Consider the following 23,775-nt stretch of genomic DNA (forward strand, 5'->3'; position numbering starts at 1 on the left):
ATTTGTGAAAGAGAAAAGTCCTGGACCACCTCGCCTATCAAGAACGACCTTTGATACGTTCGGAGCTTTACTTTCTAACCTAAGTCCAAGAAAATTAATTGCTTACTAAGCCTATAGCTTAGAAATGTTTTGGGTAAAATTATTTTGTACATTCTTTGCATTGACTCTTTGTACAAAGACCCATCGCACTTTGGATTTGCATTGTGTATATTCTGTACAAAGTGAGATATTTACAAAACTAAATTAATTTGGGAAAATAAAACAAATTTTCTTCACCATTTTACCTATTCAGATGCGTGACGCACAGTCTGATCCATGTTCACCGCGCAGTTTTCGGGAGAGAAAACCTCATATCTACACGCACATATGTCTTCAAGTTTCATTATACTATTTTTTACTTGGATGTTTTTTTCTATATTATTGAAAATGTATATCGGATTGTAATACCCGTAATTGTGCCTACGTTGCGAACTTTAAATTACTAATGTAAATTATTGATTGAAGATAAACTGATTATTTTTAATAATTGTAAATGATACTTATTAACTATAATAGAGAAACAGCTAAATGTTCGTATTTAAATCATATTCTTTTTTTTAATTTCTTATGGTAAAAATTGAATAAATGTTTCAAAAATATCTTATATTAAAAAATTCTTTGTCCTTTTTAAAATGAGGACATTTAAAATGCAAATTTCTTGTTAAATATTTTGATGGAATATGTAAGTATTTACTTCTCTAATATTTTAATGATTTTTATTCAAATAGATAGTAGTGTGCTTTTATAACTGTTTGGAAGTGATTACAGTCTACAGATAATCGGTAAATAGTAGATGATATTCATCAAAGATTTGGTAGTGTTCTAATTTACATATTGCAAGTCCAACTAAAACTCAGACCTTTATGCAGTGCTTAGCTGTTTTCAGTTTTGTGCCCTGATCCCGAAAAAGGACATGAAAGCTATTTGCCTAAGGGAATGCTTCAAACATAATGTTCTAAACTGTTTTGTATTCAAGTTATACATAAGAAAAACTGCGAAAAAATCCAAGCAGAAATCCCTTTCTTCGGGATTCCAGACATCTAGAACTATCAGTGTTCAGCTGTCTCATTTGTTCGTCCAATGGTGGAACTTCATAATAGTTAACAAAGAAGATTTGAAAATTAATGGAAGTCCACCTCCAAAGAACGATTTGATTTAGTTCTGCCCCACCTTCATCAGAACAGCATGAATATGAGAATTGTACATTAACTTTATAAAATGGATATCTATGGCTCGTTCTGCAGCGTTGACTTGCCCATATACTAACAGAGTTATGAGACTCTTTGAACTCGTCGTAGTTTATATGCAATACTGGAAATCTAGTTTTAAATTTCCTAAAGAATTAATATTATGACAAATCTTCTTACGATTACCATACTTAAACACTTTCTAATTAGTGTTTTTTCTCTTTGACTGTAATATTGTTTTCAATAAAAACAGGGTAAGGATTCAGTTTTAACTATTTAACTTGGAAAAGTCACTAAATTTATTAAAGCATCCACAAATTTTGATTTAATACTAGATCGGTTATGTCAATTTTTTTCTTTCAGATTACAGTTGTAATTTATCTGTAGAGCAACCTGCATTTTGTCATATGCATTTTGATTAAGCTTTATTGTAATTTTCCTAGATCCTCCAGAGAATATCCAGGTATCTCTGAATTTAATTGACATCGTCGAAGGAGAGACACCAGAAGATGTGATTTGCTCGGCATCAGCTTTCCCTCCTGGACATTTCCTGTGGACTGTGGGTGAGACTGTTCTTTCACGGTCACACATTTTATCTTTCAATGCTTCTGTCACCAGAGATATGGCTGGAAACTACTCATGCAATGTTAAAAACTCTCACGGACACGCAAGGGCAGATCTCGTTCTCATGGTGAATCGTAAGGAAAACTTATTTATTTATTTATTTTGAATTTTAAAATCTATCATTTTTATCTGTTTGAAGTTAGAAGCCATTTATATTAAAGAACGTCGTTAAAATATTAAATACTCTATAAAGTTATTAGTATTTCGCATGAGAGAAGTTTTTTTCATACTTATACCTTTAAAGTCTGCACATGCATAAATCAGAAAATCAAAATAAATCCATCTCAGTATTTTCGAGCCTCAAACCCAAGAGCATTTCCCAAGAGATGAACATGTATTTCCTATTGGAGAATTACAACTCCTGGTTCTGCAAAGTTCCTATGCTCCCTGATCTTTCGCTGCTCATTTCATTACTTTTTCGTTCATTCTGGTAGCATTGCTGAGCGACATTTACAACAAGTTATTACTTGTCCCCTAAGACCGAGCACAAAATAAGCTCGGGATCTTTACCACCCATCTTGGGAGCTCCAGCTCAAAGCATGAAATGGATTGGTGGATTCTGTATTGTCTTCTTTATCTGGAAAAGACGTTATGTTGCTATGTTTTAAATACTTGGTCTCAAATGTTGTCTTATTGTTATATTGTGAGTCCTTAATCTTTGTCTTTTATCCTTGGCTAACATATTCAAAGACATAACAATACATTTTTTGCACTTTTATAAAAATCAAAGCTTTTCGTGACTATTTATCTTAAAATAATGTTAAGTTTCTAAAGAATTCAATAGAAACGAAGTTACAGAACTACTTGAGATATGATAGACTGTAGAAAACCGGTCAAAAATAACATAGAGCTTCATTAAAATAATATGACACGTTTGTTCAAATAAATTGCAGAAGATAAATATGATACAAAATTAATGTTTTTACAAACATCTGGGAATTATGTTCTCCCTACAAAACGTAAAATAACTCAAGAATGTTCAGTGTAGAGATATACATGAAAATGGGTGCGAAATGTTAAATATTTTAAATTCTTAATTCGTCAGTTAATACTGAGATTAAGTTGTGTTTGCAATAACCCATAGATACACATAAATGTGAGATCTAGAAAGGAAACACATAATTAAGAAATTACCTAGACGAGAGCCCAAAAAATCACAAATGAATTATTCTTATTTTTCAGAGTCACTATATCAGATATACATGAAAGATATACATGAAACATGAAAATGGGTGCGAGATATACATGAAAATGGGTGCGAAATGTTAAATATTTTAAATTCTTAATTCGTCAGTTAATACTGAGATTAAGTTGTGTTCGCAATAACCCATAGATACACATAAATGTGAGATCTAGAAAGGAAACATATAATTAAGAAATTACCTAGACGAGAGCCCAAAAAATCACAAATGAATTATTCTTATTTTTCAGAGTCACTATATCAGATTAAATATTAATGAATTTTATATATGGTATTATTCACACCAGATCTATATTAAACATGACTTCACAAATATTGCGTAAATACTGCTGCACTCATCTGCACAAGTAAATCATTGTCCATCTGTCCAAAATAGAAGTTTTGAGAAAACTCAACCATGAGGATTGTTAGTAGTCGATCAGTATAAACAGTAATGAAAGTTATTTTTTGAACCAAAGAAAAAAGCGCGTGCACACTGAACTTAAATGAGGAATTACGAAGTAGATGAACAAGAACGTACCAGTGTCTATCTTACTAAACGGTCGAAAACATAACAGCAGCAATCTTATACGAATCTGGAGTTTCACTTTAATAAGCTTCACTTGCAAGTTGATTCGATTCAGTCTCACAAAAAATTTGCATGGCAAACAAGCAACAGTTAACGTAGAAAGCTCATCAGCATCGGCAGGGAAGGAACAGGCCAGAAGGCGGTCCTACATCCTCGAACTCCAGCAGCAGAAAGAGAGGGAGAAACCGGTTGAGGAATCCCTTCAAGCATTGCCTTCGTACGGTCACGATTAACAAAAACGCTGCGTAAATATAGTGGAGGCTTGCCTGCACACTCAGCTGCGATTTTAAGTTATTTAAAATTAAAATAAATAGCAAAAGGAGCTAAGAGTAGCATCTCGAAATTATATTCCAGTTAGTGTCCTTTAAATTAAATAAAATAATTATTTTCTGATTGGTTTGTAAATTGTAAATTCTTTTAAGAAATTGTTTTAAACTGTATTTTTATGTTTTATTTATTTCCAAGTTTAAGCAGTATAAATATGAAATGGTTTATCTTATTGCACAGGGTTTCTGGCATAAAATTTCTTCAGAGAAGTGTCATCTTTTTTTACTGCAAGTGTAATTTGTTAATAATCAAAGTTATATTATTTCGTGTTGTGAAAAAAAATGAAATTATTATCTGCTGTGCTTTTACAGGAATATATTTCTTGTGAAGTCGCAAAAACTTAAGCTTGAAATACATCATTTACAAAAACAAAAATCAAACAAATAATAGCAAGCATTGATAGTTAACAACCATTGAAAGCTAATTTTTTGATCATTTACACAAAGCTTTGAAGTTGACTATAGACAACGCATTATTAGTCTTATGTAACCGTAATTCTTAGCAGAAAGTAAGAAACCTATGATGACTAATTTAACTCTAAAAGATCCCTGGAGCGCTCATTAACATCTCCGCTCGGCTAATCTTCTGCAAGTTTCTTTGTTATTTCTCTAAGCATTCTGCATTGCATAGTGATTTTCTTTAAATGCAGACTTTGCCATGAGATCCCACCGAAATGTTACAGAATATGAAAATAAACGATATAAATGTTCTGAACATAAATATCTAATTATTAAGATATGTACAGTCATTAGGTTATATTGATGCAGAAAAATGAAAAATGTGCAATGCCCTCGCCAGGATTCAAACTCCGAGCCTTCTGAAGAAGCGTCGAGCAACACTGCCATAAGATTTATACAGATACGTTAGACCACGAAGCACAGTTACACCAGGAAAGCATAAGGGAAGGAAGGAGAAAATACCTTATATACTATCGCTTTTAAACGACGACTGGGGATTAGGGGAACCAGTCGCCAAAACCCTGGTGGTGACAAATTATCATCCATCACCTTTTATTTCTGGCTCCACTTGTAGAGTATTTTAGAATTTTTCGTTACCAAGAAAGTGTAGAAATCCACAATACCCTCGTCGGGATTCGAACTCCGTACCTCCCGAATATGCGTGTTTCCAATTACACCACGAAGGTGTGCAGAAAACAGGAAGAAAAATGCCTAATATACTCCCCTTTTTAAAGGGCTAATGGAAATTAGGGGACCCCCATCTGAAATCCTGGTGGTGATGATATATCGTTCACCACCTTTTAATACGAGGGGCACTAGTAGAGATTTTTAGAATTTTAGACGTCAAAAAATGAAAGAAATCCGCAATTGTCTAACCGGTATTCAAACTCTGGGCATTCCGACTACGAATTGAGCGTGCTTCCAGTTACATCAGGAAGACAAATGGAAAAGAAAGAGAAAATGATTTATATACTGCCAATTTTGAAGCACGACCGGGCACTTAGGTGATTCAATCGCAAAATCCTGTTGGTGATGAATTATCGTCCACCAATTTTTAGTTCGGGAGCCGCTTGTAGAGTTACCAAGTTCTATCGATGCAAGAAACATGAAAAATATGCACTGCCCTTGCTGGAAAAGAGAAAATAGTTTGTAAAAATTAAAAACGTTAACTACATAATATCTCATCATTAACTTATTTGAAATACAGTAAAATCTCTCATGATGACTGCATCTCGTAAATTACCACCACTAAAATTAACCAGTATTTCTTACGTGTAACCGTACATTAGTATTTGAACATCATTTGCGAAAGGTGATCACGTTCGCAGGTCAATAATCATCAGGAATGAATGAATACTCGTCCTTTAGAAATTTCACTATGTTAAAAATAATATAATTATATTTATATTTGTAAGTTCAAACTAAAACATTAACTATTTTTGTGTGCGTTGGATTTTTAGATAGTTACAAATAATTATTTCTTAATAATGATTCTAATGTTGAAATTGGAAATGATTGCCTGTTTTTTAATTTAAAAATTTAATAAATATACTCATGCTGCCGCGCTTTTGATATTCCAAGGATAAGCGATGTTATTGCTATTATAATAGTGTCTTTTTAGTATATAAGAAATGATAGCATAATTCGTGCTTTACTCACAGATCTTCATGTGAAATAAGAACTGGTAAATTTTTATTGTAAGTAACATGTCTCTAATCTGTGAAGGAGAACATCATAATTCACGTAAATTAATTTTCTGAAAAATACGTAAAATTTCTTGAACGTATTTCTCAATAATGTTCTTTGAAACTAAAACTCTGTAGCAGGTATACATAATGCATGATAGTGGGAAAATATTTCGTTAACAAACCTTTTATTCAAATTACAATCTGAAGTACAAATTAAAAGCATCTTGAAATTTGAATTAACGATAATTCTAAGGGCTAGAAATCAGTTAGAAATCGAAATTTGTTACTCACTTTCAAAACCATAAATCCTGATGTCAAATTGAGAGAGAAACGAAATAGTTTGGTTTACTGACATGACACTTATCATATTCAATCAAATATAAATAAAATACTTTATTTGGGATCTACTTCACTACATACTTGCGGTTAACCTTTAAAACTAATTTATATTCTAGGCTTTGAAGTTTTATTACAAAAATTATATGTTTTAAAGGAAAAGCTGTGAATAAATACAAGCTCGTCCGGTATCAAAAATGTACTGTGGTCATTAATAAGGGGTTTGGTTTTTTATGTGATTATGGTTAAGCCTCGAGGACTATCTGCCTAATCGGAGGGACGTCTTCAAGGATGAACTTTTAAGGGCAACTGGCTCGTATACATGTTACACATGCTGAAAACCACGAAAACGTAAATGCAGCCAGCCGATTCACGGGATTCGAACCTCGGACGAAACTACTAGTCTTCAGCAACTTCACCGCTCGTCAGCTGATGGGCTCATTATTAATCGGATTTCATATCTATTTTAGGCCCGGTGGCGCAGTGCCTAGTGCTCGCACAGCACCACCACCAGGTCCGGGGTTCGATTTCCGCGCTGGGCAAGGTCGACTCAGCTTTCTTTCCTTGATTTCCATCACTTTGGTCGATAAAATGAGTACCAAGTTCGCTTAAAATTTGGTTTAGTTTGGTTTTTGGTTTATTAGATTACGTTAAAGCACTCGAGGGCTATCTGCCTTAAGGGAGGGATGCCTTCGTGGAGGACTTTTTAAGAGAAACTGGCTCGCATACACGTTACACATGGGGAAACCACGAAAACACCCATGCAGCCAGCCCGTTTGCGGGATTCGAACCTCGGACGAACTACCAGTGCTCAGCGACATTACCACTCGGCCGCTAGTGGGCGTTCGCTTAAGGACTAAACACGGGGGGTCCTGTGACAAGCTGACCACTTGTTCAGGGCATATGCTTCTACACCCCGGGGCCCACGGTCAAGAAAGCAGACTTCGGGTACTGCAGGCCTTGGCCCAATAGGGCTGTTACGCCATTGAGTTTAGTTTAGGTTGATATCTTTTTTAATAGTTCTTCATACCATGAAAGAAAATATCGGCACTTTAACATTAAACGTTTAAATTCCTGTGCAGTTACAAAATAAATTTAGTTCGTATTAGATTATTTCTGTAACAAACATTAAATTTCATATAAATCTAAGAAAGCATAGTTTGTTTTTCCTCTTTTCAAAGAACAATAAATGAAAATATGTAATTGAAGAATAACTGCAATTAACAAAATGCTTACTTAATCTCTTAAAATTAACTTCCTACATCTAAGCTTTGAAAAATTCTTGTGTTTCTTAGTTAAATGCGCCCGTATCTTTTACGAGCAGGATTAATATAAAATTTATGCAAGCATCTTAATTATGTTCAGTTTCTTCAAAACAAGTATATACAAATGCTTCTTAAATTTTCATTTTACTAAAACCAGGAAACAAGCAATTCCGTTTTAGATATTAGCCAGCATATTAATTCATCGGAGGACGCAAAGCGAGATTAGTTTCTTCTAATTTTTTCCGGTTTTTATGACTCTGCATTTTCCCAAAAGATTTCATTTTTGAAGATTATTCTCATTAAGTTTCGCTGACAAAAATAATATCCCGAAATCTGAAATTTGAGATTGGTTACCGAGAGGGAAAAGTGGTTTAAGAATTTACATATATAATATGTGGAAGGTCATAATTGGACTCTAGATATTAATTACGCACAAATTTCTTTTAATATTAATCAGCCAGATATTAAAATTCTCTTTATTCTCTTGTCTTTCGTTCTTTTATAAAATTTGATTCTAATACCTTTTAGTAATAATCTGTAAGAAATTAGTTTTTTATATCCTACTTTATTAATCGGTAAAATATTTAATGAATATTTGAAAAATAAAACGCATAAATGAAACACATAAATATGTGTTTGCTAAACTGAACTGAAGTTTGTGCTTTTCTAAATAATTTTTAGCAAGACACTTTCGAAGAAAATAGTTTTTCCTGCTGAATAGAATTTAGTCAACGATAACTATTTAATTTTATATAATTGCTTACAAATCTATAGCATTATCTTTTATCCTTTTGATCTTCATTTAAGACGATCTTGCATTTCTAAAAACTCTTGAACGTAAGATGGTCTGTCATCTATGAATTTTGACTATAGTTTACAAAAATAGTTAGGTAAATATTCCAGTTAACATAGTCTGAGGTTCAACTGAGTAAAAGATGTTTTGAAAGATAAAATAAAATAAATAAGTTGCAGATTACTTTAATACAATACAGATATGCGAGACATCATGCTTTAAGCAGCACTGTCTGTGTTTAATGAATGTGGTCCCTCCTTCTGGGCTAGTTTTTCATTTTGTCCCGGTTAATACATAAACTATGAGTAGCGACGGCGATTTGGCAATTAAAATCTCTTCTCTTACGTTCACTGTTGGCTACCTAAATATTTTATATCCATATTTAAGTACTTTTAATGTTTTTGAGATGGTCTTCCCTCAAATGATAACAAACGTCGTTCTTACACTGAGCTACGGGAAAACAGTTTGGGTGGAGCAGAGCGTTTCATATGAATAAACAAGAGTAAATTAACATGATCTGCTATTAAAGCTGTAGGTGAGAAACTAATGAAACTCTCGCAAGAAATACAATAAACATGGATCAATGTTTTTCAAGAAGTAGTAAATGCAAAGTATTTTTTGGTCAGCCTATCATGAAATACGAAAAACTAAATATATAGAGGAAAAGCAGACACAACCTTTCAGCCATTCAACACACACAAAAAAATGTGTTATTTTTGTTCCTCCTAATGGAATTTTATTTCTAATAGAAGAATTAAATTTAATTATATATCTCTTGATCGATACAGCTATTGATAAATATATTGTATTCAACAGTCTAACTATCTATCTAACTAACCGTATCTTTTAATGCCTCTATCTAAAACATCTGTATTGCAATATTCTCAATTTTCTTATATCTGTTTAAGATTAATTTCAATCCATATCAAACGAATTCAAGTTCACTACTTAATTCGATGCATGAATAAAATTACTTTGCCTTTCTTGGTATATAATTTTACCCATAAGAAGTATTAGGGATACATGTGACTTGAGTTAGAATTTATTTGAATCAGATAAAAAATGAATTCTCTCCACAAAATGCTAATCAAAATTGTTATTTTAAATATGTGAACATATGTGGTTTGTGTGTTATAAAGAACACATTCTCAAAAATTTTAAATGTTTAAGTACATTTTATAAGCATGTAATCTAGTAGAAAAAATTCTAATCTAGCAAATGAAACTGTAAGTTTTAACGTCCTTTGAACTATGTTGTATGTTAGACACGTAGCGTCTAGATGAAATACAGTCGCAACCCAACATTGCAACGCATTGAAAGTATTACAGTTTCTTATCAAATATTAAAAAGCTTTTCTTTCATGAAGAATCTGGCATGTCTCGATTTGCAGGCGATTCCTGTACTTTTGTGAGATGGCGTTTTCATAATGTTTCTTTCAATCTCGGGAATTTCCAGCTATTTAAGTATTGTGATTTACAGTTAATTATTCTATAAAGCATTTTATCCCTCCTTTCCGCATGAATTAATGATGTAAAGGTAAGCGCATTCGACGCGTATTCGGGTCGTCTGGAGTTCAAATCCTGGTAAAGCACGACACATTTTTCACGTCTCCAGCATAAGAAAAACTTGATGGCTCTGCAATGGCGCCCGAGCTAAAAGATGGTGGGTGATAATTCGTTACCACTACAATTTTCCTATTGGGTCCTCTCATCCCTAGTCGCCCTTTAAAAGGGGGAGCATGTTAGGTATTTTCTCCCTTCTTTTGGCATGCCTTCGTCGTCTAACTGGAAGCATACTCGACGCGTATTCGGGAGCCCGGTAGTTGGGATCCCGGCGAGGGAACTGAATATTTTTCACGTCTCCAGCATAAAAAAAACTAATGATTCTACAATTCAAGCCTTCAATCCATTCCTTTATTATTTCTTAATTCTTGATAATTGCACCCATTGTTATTATACTGATAAGATATTCAGAACAAGATAAGTTAATTTCAGTGACCGGAATAACTTCATGAATTCGTTTTTTCTTTCCTTAAGCGTCGCTTATGCAACTAATTTTCTATTCTACACAAGCTGCAGCCAGACAAAATGTGTAAGCAAAGAACAGGGATATTTTAACATTTTTTTCAGATTTTGTATATTGTTAAATAGTTTATACATGGAAAGGAAAACCAAACCTTCATGATTTTACTGCAGTCATTAAAATAAAAGACACAATAACCTCTAAACATTCCGAATATTCAAAAGCTTTTAAACGTTTACGCATTACATTCTTAAATGTAGAGAAAAAAATGCAGCTATTAACAGTTTCAAAGAAGATTTATTTTATTTCTTTATTTTGCTACAGCAGATACTTAGTATGTTTTTGCGTCAACTTTGACCATTTCGAGTCGTTTTAACGAGATTACTTTTACGGTCAGAAACCTTGCCTCTAATTGCATCACACCGTTCAACAGAAGCATTTGTAATATTCAACTTTCAGAAACTGCGACACGTACCACGTACTTCCTCACTGCTTTTCCTCCTTCTGCTTTGGAGAAAGTTACGTAATTAAAGTTTTACGTTCATTGTGAAACGACCATGTCGTTTAAGATGTGAAGAAACTTTTTCTTTTCTGGTGAGAACTTGAATAATTATTACCGGCGCTCCCCGAAGGTCTTCAACAATATTGATCACTTAAGCAACAAGAAAACATTTCGGAATGAATAATTAAATTCTTTCCAAATTTAAAATTCTTTCTGCTCCGAGACAAACCATGGGCTGCATTTTTCTAACTCGTTAAAAAATAACTACTTTCAAAATCTGAGAAAAACGTTTCTTGCTCATTCTTCTTTTTACTTACAAAATTAATTTTTACTCTTTATTTGTCCGAGTACGAAAACTAATTTTCATTTTGGTTTGAAACAGAAATGGAATTTCACTGGAACCTACAATCAACTGATTAATTTTTCCAAGCGTAATGAAAGAATATTGTTAATAATCCAAACAATATATGCAAAATACGTTGCTTTTTACTTCCTTCTACGAAGTAAAAAGGAAGTATTGTAATCGCGAAAAGTTTCAGGCAGCATATTTCAACGAAAATATCCATTTTGACCGCTATCGAATGCAATTTAACGATGTTTTTGCGTGATATCTGTACGTAAGGACAGAATAAAAGACTAGTTTCCTCCAAAAAAATTATAAAACTGCTTTAAAATTAATTCTGAAGAGGATTTTTCGTGGCGTCTGTACTAACGTACGTACACACGTGCGTACACATGTGCGTACGTGTGTACGTACGTACGTACGTATCTCGCATAACTCAAAAACGAGTAGCCTCAGAACGTTGAAATTTTGTATATAGGACTGCTATTACATGTAGATGTGAACCTCGTATTTTGGTTGCAATCGGCCGCACCAAACGTATATAAATACTATATTTATATATATATTCACTCTGTTACTCGGCACAGTGATCTCAGTTTCTTTACTCTTATATGTTTGTAAATTGTACATTTTTTGCTTTAAAAATGATTGAATTATGTTGTTCTTATCTTCCGGCTAAGGTTTTTATGCCTTTCGTAATTCTGGAAGCAATATTTGTACAATTATCGCCAATTAAAAAGCTGTTTAAGTGCGTTTAAGTTTTAAATAACATGGCGGACATATTTGTTTACATTTGAAACAGCAGAATTGTAGATTTGTTGCCAATCTAGAGAGACTAAGCTTCGCAACAACAAAAATAACGCCTTCATTTATTATTGCGAATTAAATCATGCTTAATCCTTTCTGGAATTTTTTCGAGGAAATAAGTGTTTAAGATTTACTTAATTTTTAATAATTAGTAACTTAATTTTTAATAATTAGTAATTTTTAATACAGATATTTTGAGCTTTTATGTATTCTTGTCTTGTCGCGAAGTGAAAACTGAATTAATTGAATGAGAAATACTCAATCGTCTGTGAAAAACTGTTTGTTTTTTTTGTTTTGTTTGCTTAATTTCTTTTTTGCATCGTTCTAGCTTTATTATAGTATTTGAAAAGAACATGTGGCAACGATTACATAATTCTTTAAATGATATACATTTTGTGCATTATGAGTTATAATATGAATGAAATATAATACCGTTAAGTGAACCTAGGTCCAGAGTGTCGCTACGTTAAACAAACAGAGTGAATTTTAAAGAATGCCTTTATTCTATTGTGGTTTCAGCGTTGTCGGCCAAGTAGATTTAATTAAATCCAATAAGTTTAAAAGAAATGCAAGAAACAAATACGTATAATTTAATATTCCGTACAAAGAAGTCATGTGGTGTACACATCAGATTTTTTACAAATAGTATTTATATAATGTTACATTAACTATTGAATAAGGTTTGCAGAAAATTAAAATACCTCAAGACACTTTTACTCCTATATTATCATATTTTCTTTTGGAAGATAAAATGATAACAGTTGTGAATTTTATTTGCTTCTCCGATTTGAGCTGCTAACACCAGCCTGTGCTTCTTAAAAAAAAAGCCAAAACAGGTTAAGATAGATTAATCAATAATTTAAAGACGAAAAATGTATACCTTCCTAAATAAGTTATGCGAATGGGGATATATTTTTATAAAGAACATTTTCATATTACATATATAAAAACCTATGAAACCGTGATGCAAAATTTTAGAGAGCCACTCACTTGTCGAATTCCTTGACAAATTTTCAGTTTTACGATTTTAAGCACTTGTGAGCTGAAGCATGATGAGACCTGTGGATTCAGCCAAATATACCGTGCATTCTTTATTATTTACTTTTTATATTACACAAGACAGATCATATTATACAATTTTGTATTAACTATTATTCTCATTAGAACCTTTACACAAAAAATGCAGCAAAAATTTTTAATTGAAAGTTTCATCTCATTGTTTTCCAAATAAAAGGAATCACAAGACGCATTGATGCCGACACTATTTGTTGAAGATTTCACAGAAACTTATTCTGGATCTTTGTAAGCTTGATTGAAGCATCTAGGGAAGCAAATCAAACACGTTCACTTGACACTGTCATACTAAAGACGATTGGGAGTGACAGATGTTTTTTAAACATTTGAGAATGGTCTAAGTCCTCTGAGAGAATATTGCTCAAGATGCACCAAAGAAAAAAGCTGATATTCCCCCCAGAGAGAATGGGAAGGGAAGGCAGTTAAGTGTCATAATCGGAAGTTAAATGCTACACCTTTCGTTTAGGGCATTGAACTCCACGTTTTAGGTTTAGCAATCAACCTTCGCATAGCACTATACCATCCAGGGTGTCATAGAATGAAAACAGCAACAAACCATATTGTGCTGTCAAATCACTATTCACTTCTTCATTGCGAGTTTCAAGTGAAAAGAAGTTCATTTGAAGGAATTCAAGAACACAGTAATATTAATTCATCTATTGAAGTGGAGAGGATATGTTACAGCGATCATTTGAGCACTGAATATCGAATGATTTCTATTTCTGTTTCTAAGCCATAATAAGTTTAAGAGAGAAATAAAAACATAAAAAATATTTCTCTTGTCGTAGTCTTACCGTAGCTTTTGCTGGAAGACTACTTGGACATATGGGAAGACTATATGGAAACGCTCAATAAATCTTAAATTTTCTTTGTTATTAAAAAATGAAAAATCTGTATGTTTGTATGTTCATCACACTGGGAAAATAACAGCACCTAGAATTATCTAATTTCGAATACACGTAGCAATCCACACGATCGTCGGCATCTCGAAGCGAATTTCAAATTTGTTTTTATTTATTTCCTGTGTATCATTTTAGTGATTTTTTTTATTTATAAACGCAGCGATTTGGAAGGAAGTAGTGGCAACACTGTTCAAAACAAAACATTTTTAACACTGGCGCGCCAGATTGTTACCATTCCGTAAAATGTAGGATAGTTATTTTTCTGTTTTAATCAGCAAATTACGATATTGAAAAAGATGTTTTGCCACTGCCTCAAATAAACTAAATAACAATACTTTTATTTTCCACTCTCCACTGTGTCGCTATTCGCTAGATGGTGTAACGCCTTCAGCTATTTTCCAACGACCACCCTGCTGGTCTCAAAAAATTCTTTTCTAGAGAACACTAGCAGTTCTCGAAAAAGCTGGATAGGACCTGTATTCAAGTACCGTCTTTGTTTCCTTTAACGGTTGTGCGAAGGAGAACCTTCTTTCGTTCCTGAGAAAACTGGAACATGAGAGTCTTTCGTTCAAAATGTCCAAGCATTTGTTTATAGTTTATTTTTAAGCATCGATTTGCCTGTCTCCGACTACCTTGCTGACGAATGCCGGATCATGTTCTAAGCCAGAGCATGGGAATTCTTATGGAAAATTTCCCAGACCTGTCAGCATTCTAAGCGCAAACAATCAGAGTGCTGTTGCTAATCGGGACACGCCTGTACGTTTCGTGCAAATGAAAATTCAGGAAATTTTCCCGACATCTTCAAGAAATGTAGAACAACAACGCATTTGCAAAGAATGCATTTCCAGAAAGAGATACTAGTTAATTTTGTGAAAAAGGAAAGAAAACTTTTCTGTTGCTTTTTCAGCTCTGCCAAGATCTTTTTTTTTTTTTTTTTTCTGTTTACTTTATCAAGAGAATTCTTATATATCTGCGGAGCGATCCATTTTTATGCATTTGAGGATAACCGTAGCCGGATTTTCCGCATCCTAATTTCAGAGCAACTTGCTCGGAACGACCAGCTTCGGCTAGGAAAGGCAACAAAGCTGTTTGCCTTATACAAGATCTTCACCCTGCGTTAAGGTTGAAAACTTTAACGGACGGGAACTTTCGTAGACTTTGCACATCATCTGCTTTATCTCCTTTTCCTTCGACGAGAACCAACGAATAATATCTTGTAAATTATTTGCATATAGCCTAGAATTTTGAATATATTAAATACGCTATCTCCTTGCTTTGTGCCAACTCCCTACAAGCGTAAATTATTTAACTTCAGTTAATCTGTCTGTTATTGAATAATCGATTAAACAATTTTAAGAGATAAATTCAGTTCTTAAGAAAAATTACTTTCTACGTTTTAATCTGTGTGATTTACGTAAAAATGCTTTTAAAACTTGAGATATCTAATTAGAAATATTAAATATTTTTATGAAATTTCACTAGCTGAAAACATACTTTTCATTTTTAATAACTAGTCGTTTTGTCAGGAAGCCGTTTAAAACAACGTTTATAAGAGAAAGAAAGAAAGAAAATCTGAAATGATTCAGGTTCTAACGTCACACCAGAGGGTTTGTCAAGTTTTTTTATGTTCTAGCTGACCTCTATCCGTTTGGCCTTGGACTCACTTCTGCTAATAAAACTTTTTTTTTTTTTTTTTTTTGTCTGGCCTTTTAGCTTTTTTTTTTTAAATTGCTTTATTATATTTGCTGCTAATACGAAACACTTATTTCTATTCAGATATATTTCTCATTCAATTAATTCAGTTCTCACTTCTCAGCGAGGCAAAAATACATAAAAACTCAAAATATTTTCATTAAAAAAGATATAGAAAAGCATAAAACACCAAATACAATTAAAACAATTTAAAACAATTTTTACAGTTAAAACTGAAGTTTCTGCGCAAAAACAAGCAATTCGGCCAGGAAGCAAGAAGGCAGATACTTTGGTGCACAAAACGAAAAGTTTCCTTTTGGTCCCACTCGGCAAAAACACACTGAAAGTGCAGAAAGACTTAATTCACTATTCTGCTAAGATTCAAATATAAACAAATATGGCGCCCATGGTAAGAAAACTTAGCCGCACTTAAAAACAACTTTTAAATTTTTGATAATTCTACAACCATTACATGCAGATTAACTAAAGGCATAAATACCTTAACCGGAAGATAAGAACAACATAATTCTATCATTTTTAAAGCAAAAAATGCGCAATTTACCAACATATAAGAATTTAAAAAACTTAGCTCACTGAGCCGAGTAACAGAGTAGGTATATATAAATATATATTTATATAAATGTATATAAATTTGTATCTAAATATATAATATATATTTGTATACATAAATTTAAAAATTTAAGATTAAATTACCAAACAAAAGCTGTAAGAATATTTGGACTCTACCTATCTTTGTTTCCGAAATACATTAAAAAAACCTTTTTTTTATAATAAACATGCATATTTTTATATAATTATATATTACATATTATTTACATATAACTACATGTTATATCATTCCTATATACAAAATTTGAACGCTCTGAGGGTACTCGTTTTTGAATTATGCAAAATACATACATACGCCACGAAAAAATCTCTTCTAAACCCATTTCAAATCAATTTAATAATTCGTTTGGAGAGAAAGAGTCCGTTATTCTGTCTTTACGTCCAAATGCCACTGCATTCGATAACGATCAAAATGCATATTTTCGTTTAAATATGATACCCGGAATTTTTCGTGATTACAATACTTCCTTTACTTCGTACAAGGATGTAAAAATAAATATAAATGAAAAATATATGTAAATATGAAATGCAAATTAAGACGCTAATGAAAGGAAAGAAGTGTACCTATAAAAGTCAAATAAATGGTGGGTTTTTTTACATTATATTAATAGGCCAAAATTAACTGCAAATTTTACTTACATTTTACTCTAACCATAGATAATTTCAAATAGCGCATGCGTAAAGCAGCTAAGGGTTCTCATGATTAAAGTTTAGGACAGTCTATTTTACTGTTATGTCACTAGCTTCTTCTGTATTGGAGTGAAAATTGAGATAGAATAGGGGTTGGTATTGACACGAATTTTCTTAACAGTGTGGCATGAATCAGCAAAATTTTACTTCACGTTCCCTGGGAGATAATTTTTCATTTATATAGTCTCAAATTAAAGTTTTTAATCTTTGCTGCGATAGCCCATGATTTAACTTTTAAGTGCTTTCGAAATAAATTTTGAATTTCTTTAATTTTAAAGTTTTTCTTGTTATATAGTATATAAATTGTCGTAAAAATCTTCAAAGAGTGCATTTTAAATCAAATTAGACAGTTATTACTATCTGATAAAACATCTGAGAAATGATTTCATGTATACTTGGACCAGTTTTGAAATAAGTGCAACATTTTTCTTCCGGAATTTAACAAGATATGAAATTTCAGCTGATTTATATGTATCAGTATGCAGTTCAGGGTTAAAAGTAAATTTAAAAATTGCATTACGTTTGAGTACTGGCATTTTAATATTCTTGTATTCATTTCTTATTTTTTATTTTCATTTAGTTTTTTATTAATAGAAGGCAGCATTGAATGCCGTATAATGAGCCACTTCTGCGGTTTCCTAGTACTACCCCCAACTATCATAAACTATTCTTATTTCGCCGCAGAAAAACAAACATCTTTTCTGCAGAACATCAAATGGCCGCTTAAACATTATGCGAAAAAATTACAGCCAGCCTTCGGCTCCTCCCAGTCGCGGTTCCGTTAATGCGACGGCCATTTACGGGGAAAGGATAAAGCACCGCATTTTACAAAAGGATGTAGTGTCATTAAAACACGTTTGTGCAATAATTGCTTTCATGTTCTCCTATTACCCGTTTTATTTGAAACTATTTATTCTTCTACAGCGTCCCTAAAAAGGTTTTACAATGTATTTACTTAGGTTAGGGATTTATTGTACTGTTTATAAAAGGCGTAAACTAGAAGCAACATCTGGAGCTTTATAAAACAACCATTGAAAGCAATCTTGCCATAATCTTAGTTTTTTTAATGCAATAGTTTAGAATCGTTTTTCTATTCTGTAGCAGTGGAGAATCGTATATTTTAAATTACTAATTAAGTATTACGAATTCCGGCCCGTGTCTAAAAATATATTGTTGGAGATATTTTGTTCAGTTATTTTGCATGAATACGATTTTAATTTTTTTTAAGTTGCTAATGTATATATTGATGGAAAACATGTAAACTGCGAAAAGAAAATAGGACTGTTCTATATCTCCTGTTCTACTTTGCCGATTGACAAAACTTGCGTTTTTCATGTCTCGAAAGATTAGATTTATATATAGCATTGTTTTGTATAGGTATTTTGACACAAAATCGGACTTTGTTTGAAATAACATGCCACTTTTTTCCCATATTTCAATTCTACCACTCAAATTACACCAAACTGCCAAATTTTCTAAAAGTCGCACCAGTAGTTTTTAAAAAATTAGCTCTCAAAAGCTTAGCTCCTCTATATGCTAATTGAGTTTGGTATATACTCTATATGTTGATTGAGTTTAATAAAAAAGAGATATTTATTAATATCTCTTTTTTATTAAACTTGTTTGATTCCTCCTTTCACATTTCGAAATTTAGATCCATTCCAAATAAAGTTCGCTCATTTTTTATGATTTATTTTTTAAATTTGTATTTTTAAATATTTTTTTCGAAAAACATTTTGAACTATAATCTATAAAAATTTTATCATCATCTTAAAGTAGACGTATTTCTAAGCATACCTGCAAAAAATCACAATTTTTTGTATAAAATTTCCGAAGATATACGTAAATATATACATTGGCGCGTTTTGAAATTTGGCATATTTGTTGAAAGCAATAATAACATCAAATGTGGTTTAGGTACATTGTTAACATTATTTGAGAGTAGGAACGACGTAACTTTTCTTTCTCTCTTATGAACCTTTTTTCTTGATTTGAATTTTTAAATAGTCATATCTTTAAATTTAGCGATGTAAGGATTATAGTGTCTTAGCTGTGTAGAATTTGAAGTCGTTCTGTCACTATTAGATTGGCAATCGAGTTATCGCTTTGACTAAAATATTATGACAAAGTTCTAAGAAGGTTGCAAATCAACTTTTTATCAATTTTAATAAATAGAAAGCACAGCTTCTCTGCGTACACATAAAGTCCGCCACATGCCGGTATTTAAAACAACATAATATGAAATTTCAAATTAAAAGTATCGTAGTCGGAGACTACAAACATTGACCTCTGCTGGCTCAATATTTTAATGGCGCGGGCTTAACGTCAACTAGAAGCATGACTAAAGCTGGAGGATAGAATGTAAACTTCAGGTGATGCATCTGTTTAAAATAATCAGAGCCTTAAATTCTCTATCATCTAATTTGTATTCTAAGGAGGTCTACGTGATTGAGAAATTAAAACATTGGTTAATTAAAATAAAATACCTTTCAGAACTTACAAATTAAGGCTAAAATTTAATTGATATCGAAAAGTCTTCAAAAATGCGAGGTTAGTTAAGCGGTTAAACTTAACATGTTAACGGCCGGTGGGATCACCGGTGACCGGCACTGGACTTGGCTACAGCGCCGCGGGTGCCACCGGTGACCGGCTACGCGTCCAATACTAAAATACATAATTAGAGTAAATATCGATACTGATAAATTTTTAAATAGTACCATTGTTACTATGATGGTTTTAAGAATAATAAATCGTAAAAATTTAAATTATAAATCGCAAAAAATGGTCTACAAAGCCGTGGGGACCCCCACCACGAAAAATGCATTAAGCACGTTTATACAACTCACATTATCTTCTGTAGATAATATTTCAACATAATACACATCGCATAATAAAAATTTCAAGTTGGCGTCAAGGGCAAACCACGTAAAATGCGTGTGACAGTCAATGTGTTAATATGCAAACTTTCTTCATAAATGCAACACACATTTTCGAGATTCTACGACAGGTTCAGTCTCAAGATAATCCATGCAGCCTTTAGCTGTTAAAAACAGTATATCCTAGCAGGCCAGAGAGTGAATTTGAAGCACACGAAAGTTTTGGTTTAAGTTTAAAAGTTTCAGTTTCCAATTATTACGTGATCAGCGCTGCGCAGGCCATGCAAAATGGAATGATCTAGAAATGACGCAATCCAGAGAAGTTATTACGAGTTTTAGAACAAAGAGGGAGAATTAAAGAGATACCGTTACTTTAAATTATATTTTCGATTCGGATATTTTTTATCTTACATATATATATTCTTTGATAATTTCAGAATGAACTAACAACCAATTAAAATTTCAATTTTCTATCTGGAACTTCAGTGCGTTAAAAAAATAAACAAATGAATATGTGGAGACTATCAAACAAAGAATGCCTTTTATCTGACAAAATGTTCATATCGTTGTGTTAACTGTCTGCCTGCAAATAAAAAAAATAATTGCCAAATACTGAAAGTTTAATACAATACGATTCTTTTTTGAAAAAAGTTTTAAAACTTTCAACTTTCTTACGAGTAATTCATTTTTAGCAAAAGCATGTATCACAGTATCTAAATTCAAAGTAGCGTAGCAAAATACTTTTATAAGCTAGCACACATAATTCATGTTAAACCCTTTGCAGTTTTCTTAGCAACAACATCCACAAAAGTGATATATAGCTTGGAATGCAAGGGAGAAAATTCTACTGGAAAAATCAAACTAAAATTTTTTTCGATAACATTCTCAAAAGAAGAAAGCAGTGAAGTATATTTCTCGAAAACTTTCACCATAAGAAGTTTTTTGAAATAAATAGTATCCTCTTAAATACAGTGTACCTCATCAGTTCTTTAAAGCATGTATTCTGTTATCAAAAATTGATTTTTCTATAAACCTTCTTGGAAAAATGGATACAGTCAACAAAAAACTGTTTCGAATAAAAAAAAATAATGCAAGAGAGAGAAATAGGAAAAGCGCGAAAAAATCGCATATTCTCCCGAAATGTAGCTCTCGATCAAAAAGATGCATCGTGGATAGAAAGATATCTTCAAACAAACAAGAAAAGCATCGCAAATGTCTGAAATATGCTGCATATGAACTAAAAAAAATGGCTAAGTTACATTTATATCTTCACATGATATACATCGTCTGTGTAAGCTTGATGAGAGGTAAAGACGCGTCGTTTGAAGACCACCATCAAAAGCTGCCTAAGATATAGCTCACGGAAAAAGAAATGTGTATCGAGAATTCTCGGAGTCAACGCCATCTGGCGATAACATCAGTTACAAACGAAATCGCGTTGATAGGGTGATTTTGGCGTTCGGTTTTCTCGGACCATTTTGTTGGGAAAGGAACATTCTTCGAAAGGATAGGTAGATTGATTACTATCATTTATGGAAGAGATATTTATGAGATTTTTTAAAGAAATTTTGAATGCTCTTTTGAGGCAAAGCTCGTTTGTGCGCAATATATACAAGAAAGGAATTCCTTACATAACGACGAAGAATACAGACTGTATCTGACAGGTTATTCTTCCAATATCTGAAGGTTTAATTTTATCCGTTCTTCCAAAGGTATATGTATCTTTCCATAGAGATATATAATTTAAAATTTTCTTGATGGAAGTAGATACTGTGATTACACTTGACACAAAAATAAAGCTCATTAGTGCTTTAGTTTTGGAAGTAAATGTGCAATGTTTCTTGGGATTTTCTTACAAAATAACAAATTTTTAGATTATTGGATTCTTTATCGAAAAAAATATAATTAGAATGTGAAGTAACTGAAAAAAGCGTCAATAAGCAACTCAATTGCACCGAATCTATTCTTTGCACTCTTTTTATTACTACAGCATGCCGTAATATCATATGGAAAATTTCTTTTCCCAAGATAGTCTCTAAACTGTTGCATTGAATTTGTTTATCACATTTAATTATATATAATCCATTGATATAAATTACATTCTTATTTTTATAGGCTTTATTGTATATGTTTAGTTTGATCATTCTAAAGAAATAAAGAGAAATAGGAAATGTCAGTTATTTCCCCATAACCATTATTTAGAAATACTATAACAGCTCTTTATTAATTATTCTTACTAATAAACTGTTCACAATCAAAAGCTTTCACTGAAATAAATGAAATAAGATTTTTTAATATTAATTTTTATGGTACACATCCTTTTTTCCCAGACTAAGTATGTTTAAATTAAGAAAATCCAAACAGGTTGCATTTAAGTAGCAATGTAATGATACCTAATCAAGAATCAGACTATATTAAAATTTAATCGACGGAATAAATGATATCCAATCGTTGGTGCCTAACTCATGTACAATGCGCCGAAAGAAGGAAAAAAAAAAAAAGAGGACAGTTCTCTACCTCCCGTTATATTGGGCCGATTGAAACAATTCAAATTGCCTTTTGCAAGTCTCGAAAGCGCGACTTAGTACATATATTAGATTTATATATAAAATTGTACTAACATAGGTATTTTGACACAAATACGGACTTTTTCTGAAATAACATACCAATTGTTTTCCATATTTCGATTCTAGATATTAAATTTTATAAAATTTGGCGCGACATTTACGGAGAAACTAACAAATTTATCTTGGCGAAATTTTTTGAGTTTGCGGCAAGAATAATTCACTTGGCGAACTTCTTAATATGTGGCAACCAATTTTCCTTTCCCTTCCATTAGGATGGAGCGGAAAAAAAATCACCTCGTGCCTACCTTTTTACATTGTGCATGAGCGGAAAAAAAGTTACTTCGTTTCTACATCCAAATAATTTTAGCAAAGTGTCTAAACAACATTTGATGTTTTATCGCTTTCAACAAATATGCCAAATTTCAAAACGAGCCAATATATAAATTCACATATATCTTTGGAAATTTTGAATAAAAAACTGTAACTTTTTGAGGTATGCTTAGAAATACGTCTACTTAAAGATGATGGTAAAAATTTTATAGATTATGATTCAAAAAATGTTTATGAAAAATTTATAAAAATTATTTAAAAATACAAATTTTAAAAATAAATCATAAAAAATGGGTAAATTTTATTTGGAATGAACTTAATTTCAAAATGTGAAAGGAAGAACCAAATAAGTTTAACAAAAATTAGAAATTAATAAATATATACCAAACTCAATTAAAATTGAGGAGCTAAACTTTTGAGAGCTGATTTTTTTAAAACTACTCTTGCGATATTTTACAAAACTTGGTAGTTTCGCGTAATTTGAGTGGTAGAATTGAAATATGGAAAAAATTGGTATGTTATTTCAGAAAAAGTCCGATTTTGTGTTAAAATACCTATATTAGAATGATGCTATATATAAATCTGATACATATAATAAGTCCCGCTTTCGAGACATGAAAAACGCAAGTACTTAGTACATAATCATGTACTACTGATAACTTTTACAATATTATTTATTTAAAAGAAACTACATTTCAATGCGAATTCCTAGTAATATGAACATTAATATACATTATCGAATAGAATATTTTCATTTTTACGTTCCTGTATCCTAACTGTCGCCCGCTCTTATTAGTGTCCATTACTAATCCCTAAGTATTAATTCATTTAATGTTGCTGAAATTGCTGTCTGT

The 23,775-nt window shown here is 32.1% G+C and overlaps 1 protein-coding gene across 1 annotated transcript in view; it reads left to right on the forward strand.

Moving 5' to 3' along the window:
- LOC118180848 (hemicentin-2-like) overlaps window positions 1-23,775 on the forward strand; it is a 954,557-nt gene that overhangs the window by 702,243 nt on the left and 228,539 nt on the right. Inside the window, exon 9 of the mRNA XM_085817090.1 lies at window positions 1,670-1,924. Coding sequence (XP_085673216.1) covers window positions 1,670-1,924 — 255 coding nt within the window. The remainder of the gene's footprint in view (window positions 1-1,669; window positions 1,925-23,775) is intronic.

Source organism: Stegodyphus dumicola, chromosome 5, assembly GCF_044657685.1.
Source record: "Stegodyphus dumicola isolate Sdum_Otavi_A_Nest chromosome 5, ASM4465768v1".
Taxonomy (NCBI): Eukaryota; Metazoa; Arthropoda; class Arachnida; order Araneae; family Eresidae; genus Stegodyphus; species Stegodyphus dumicola.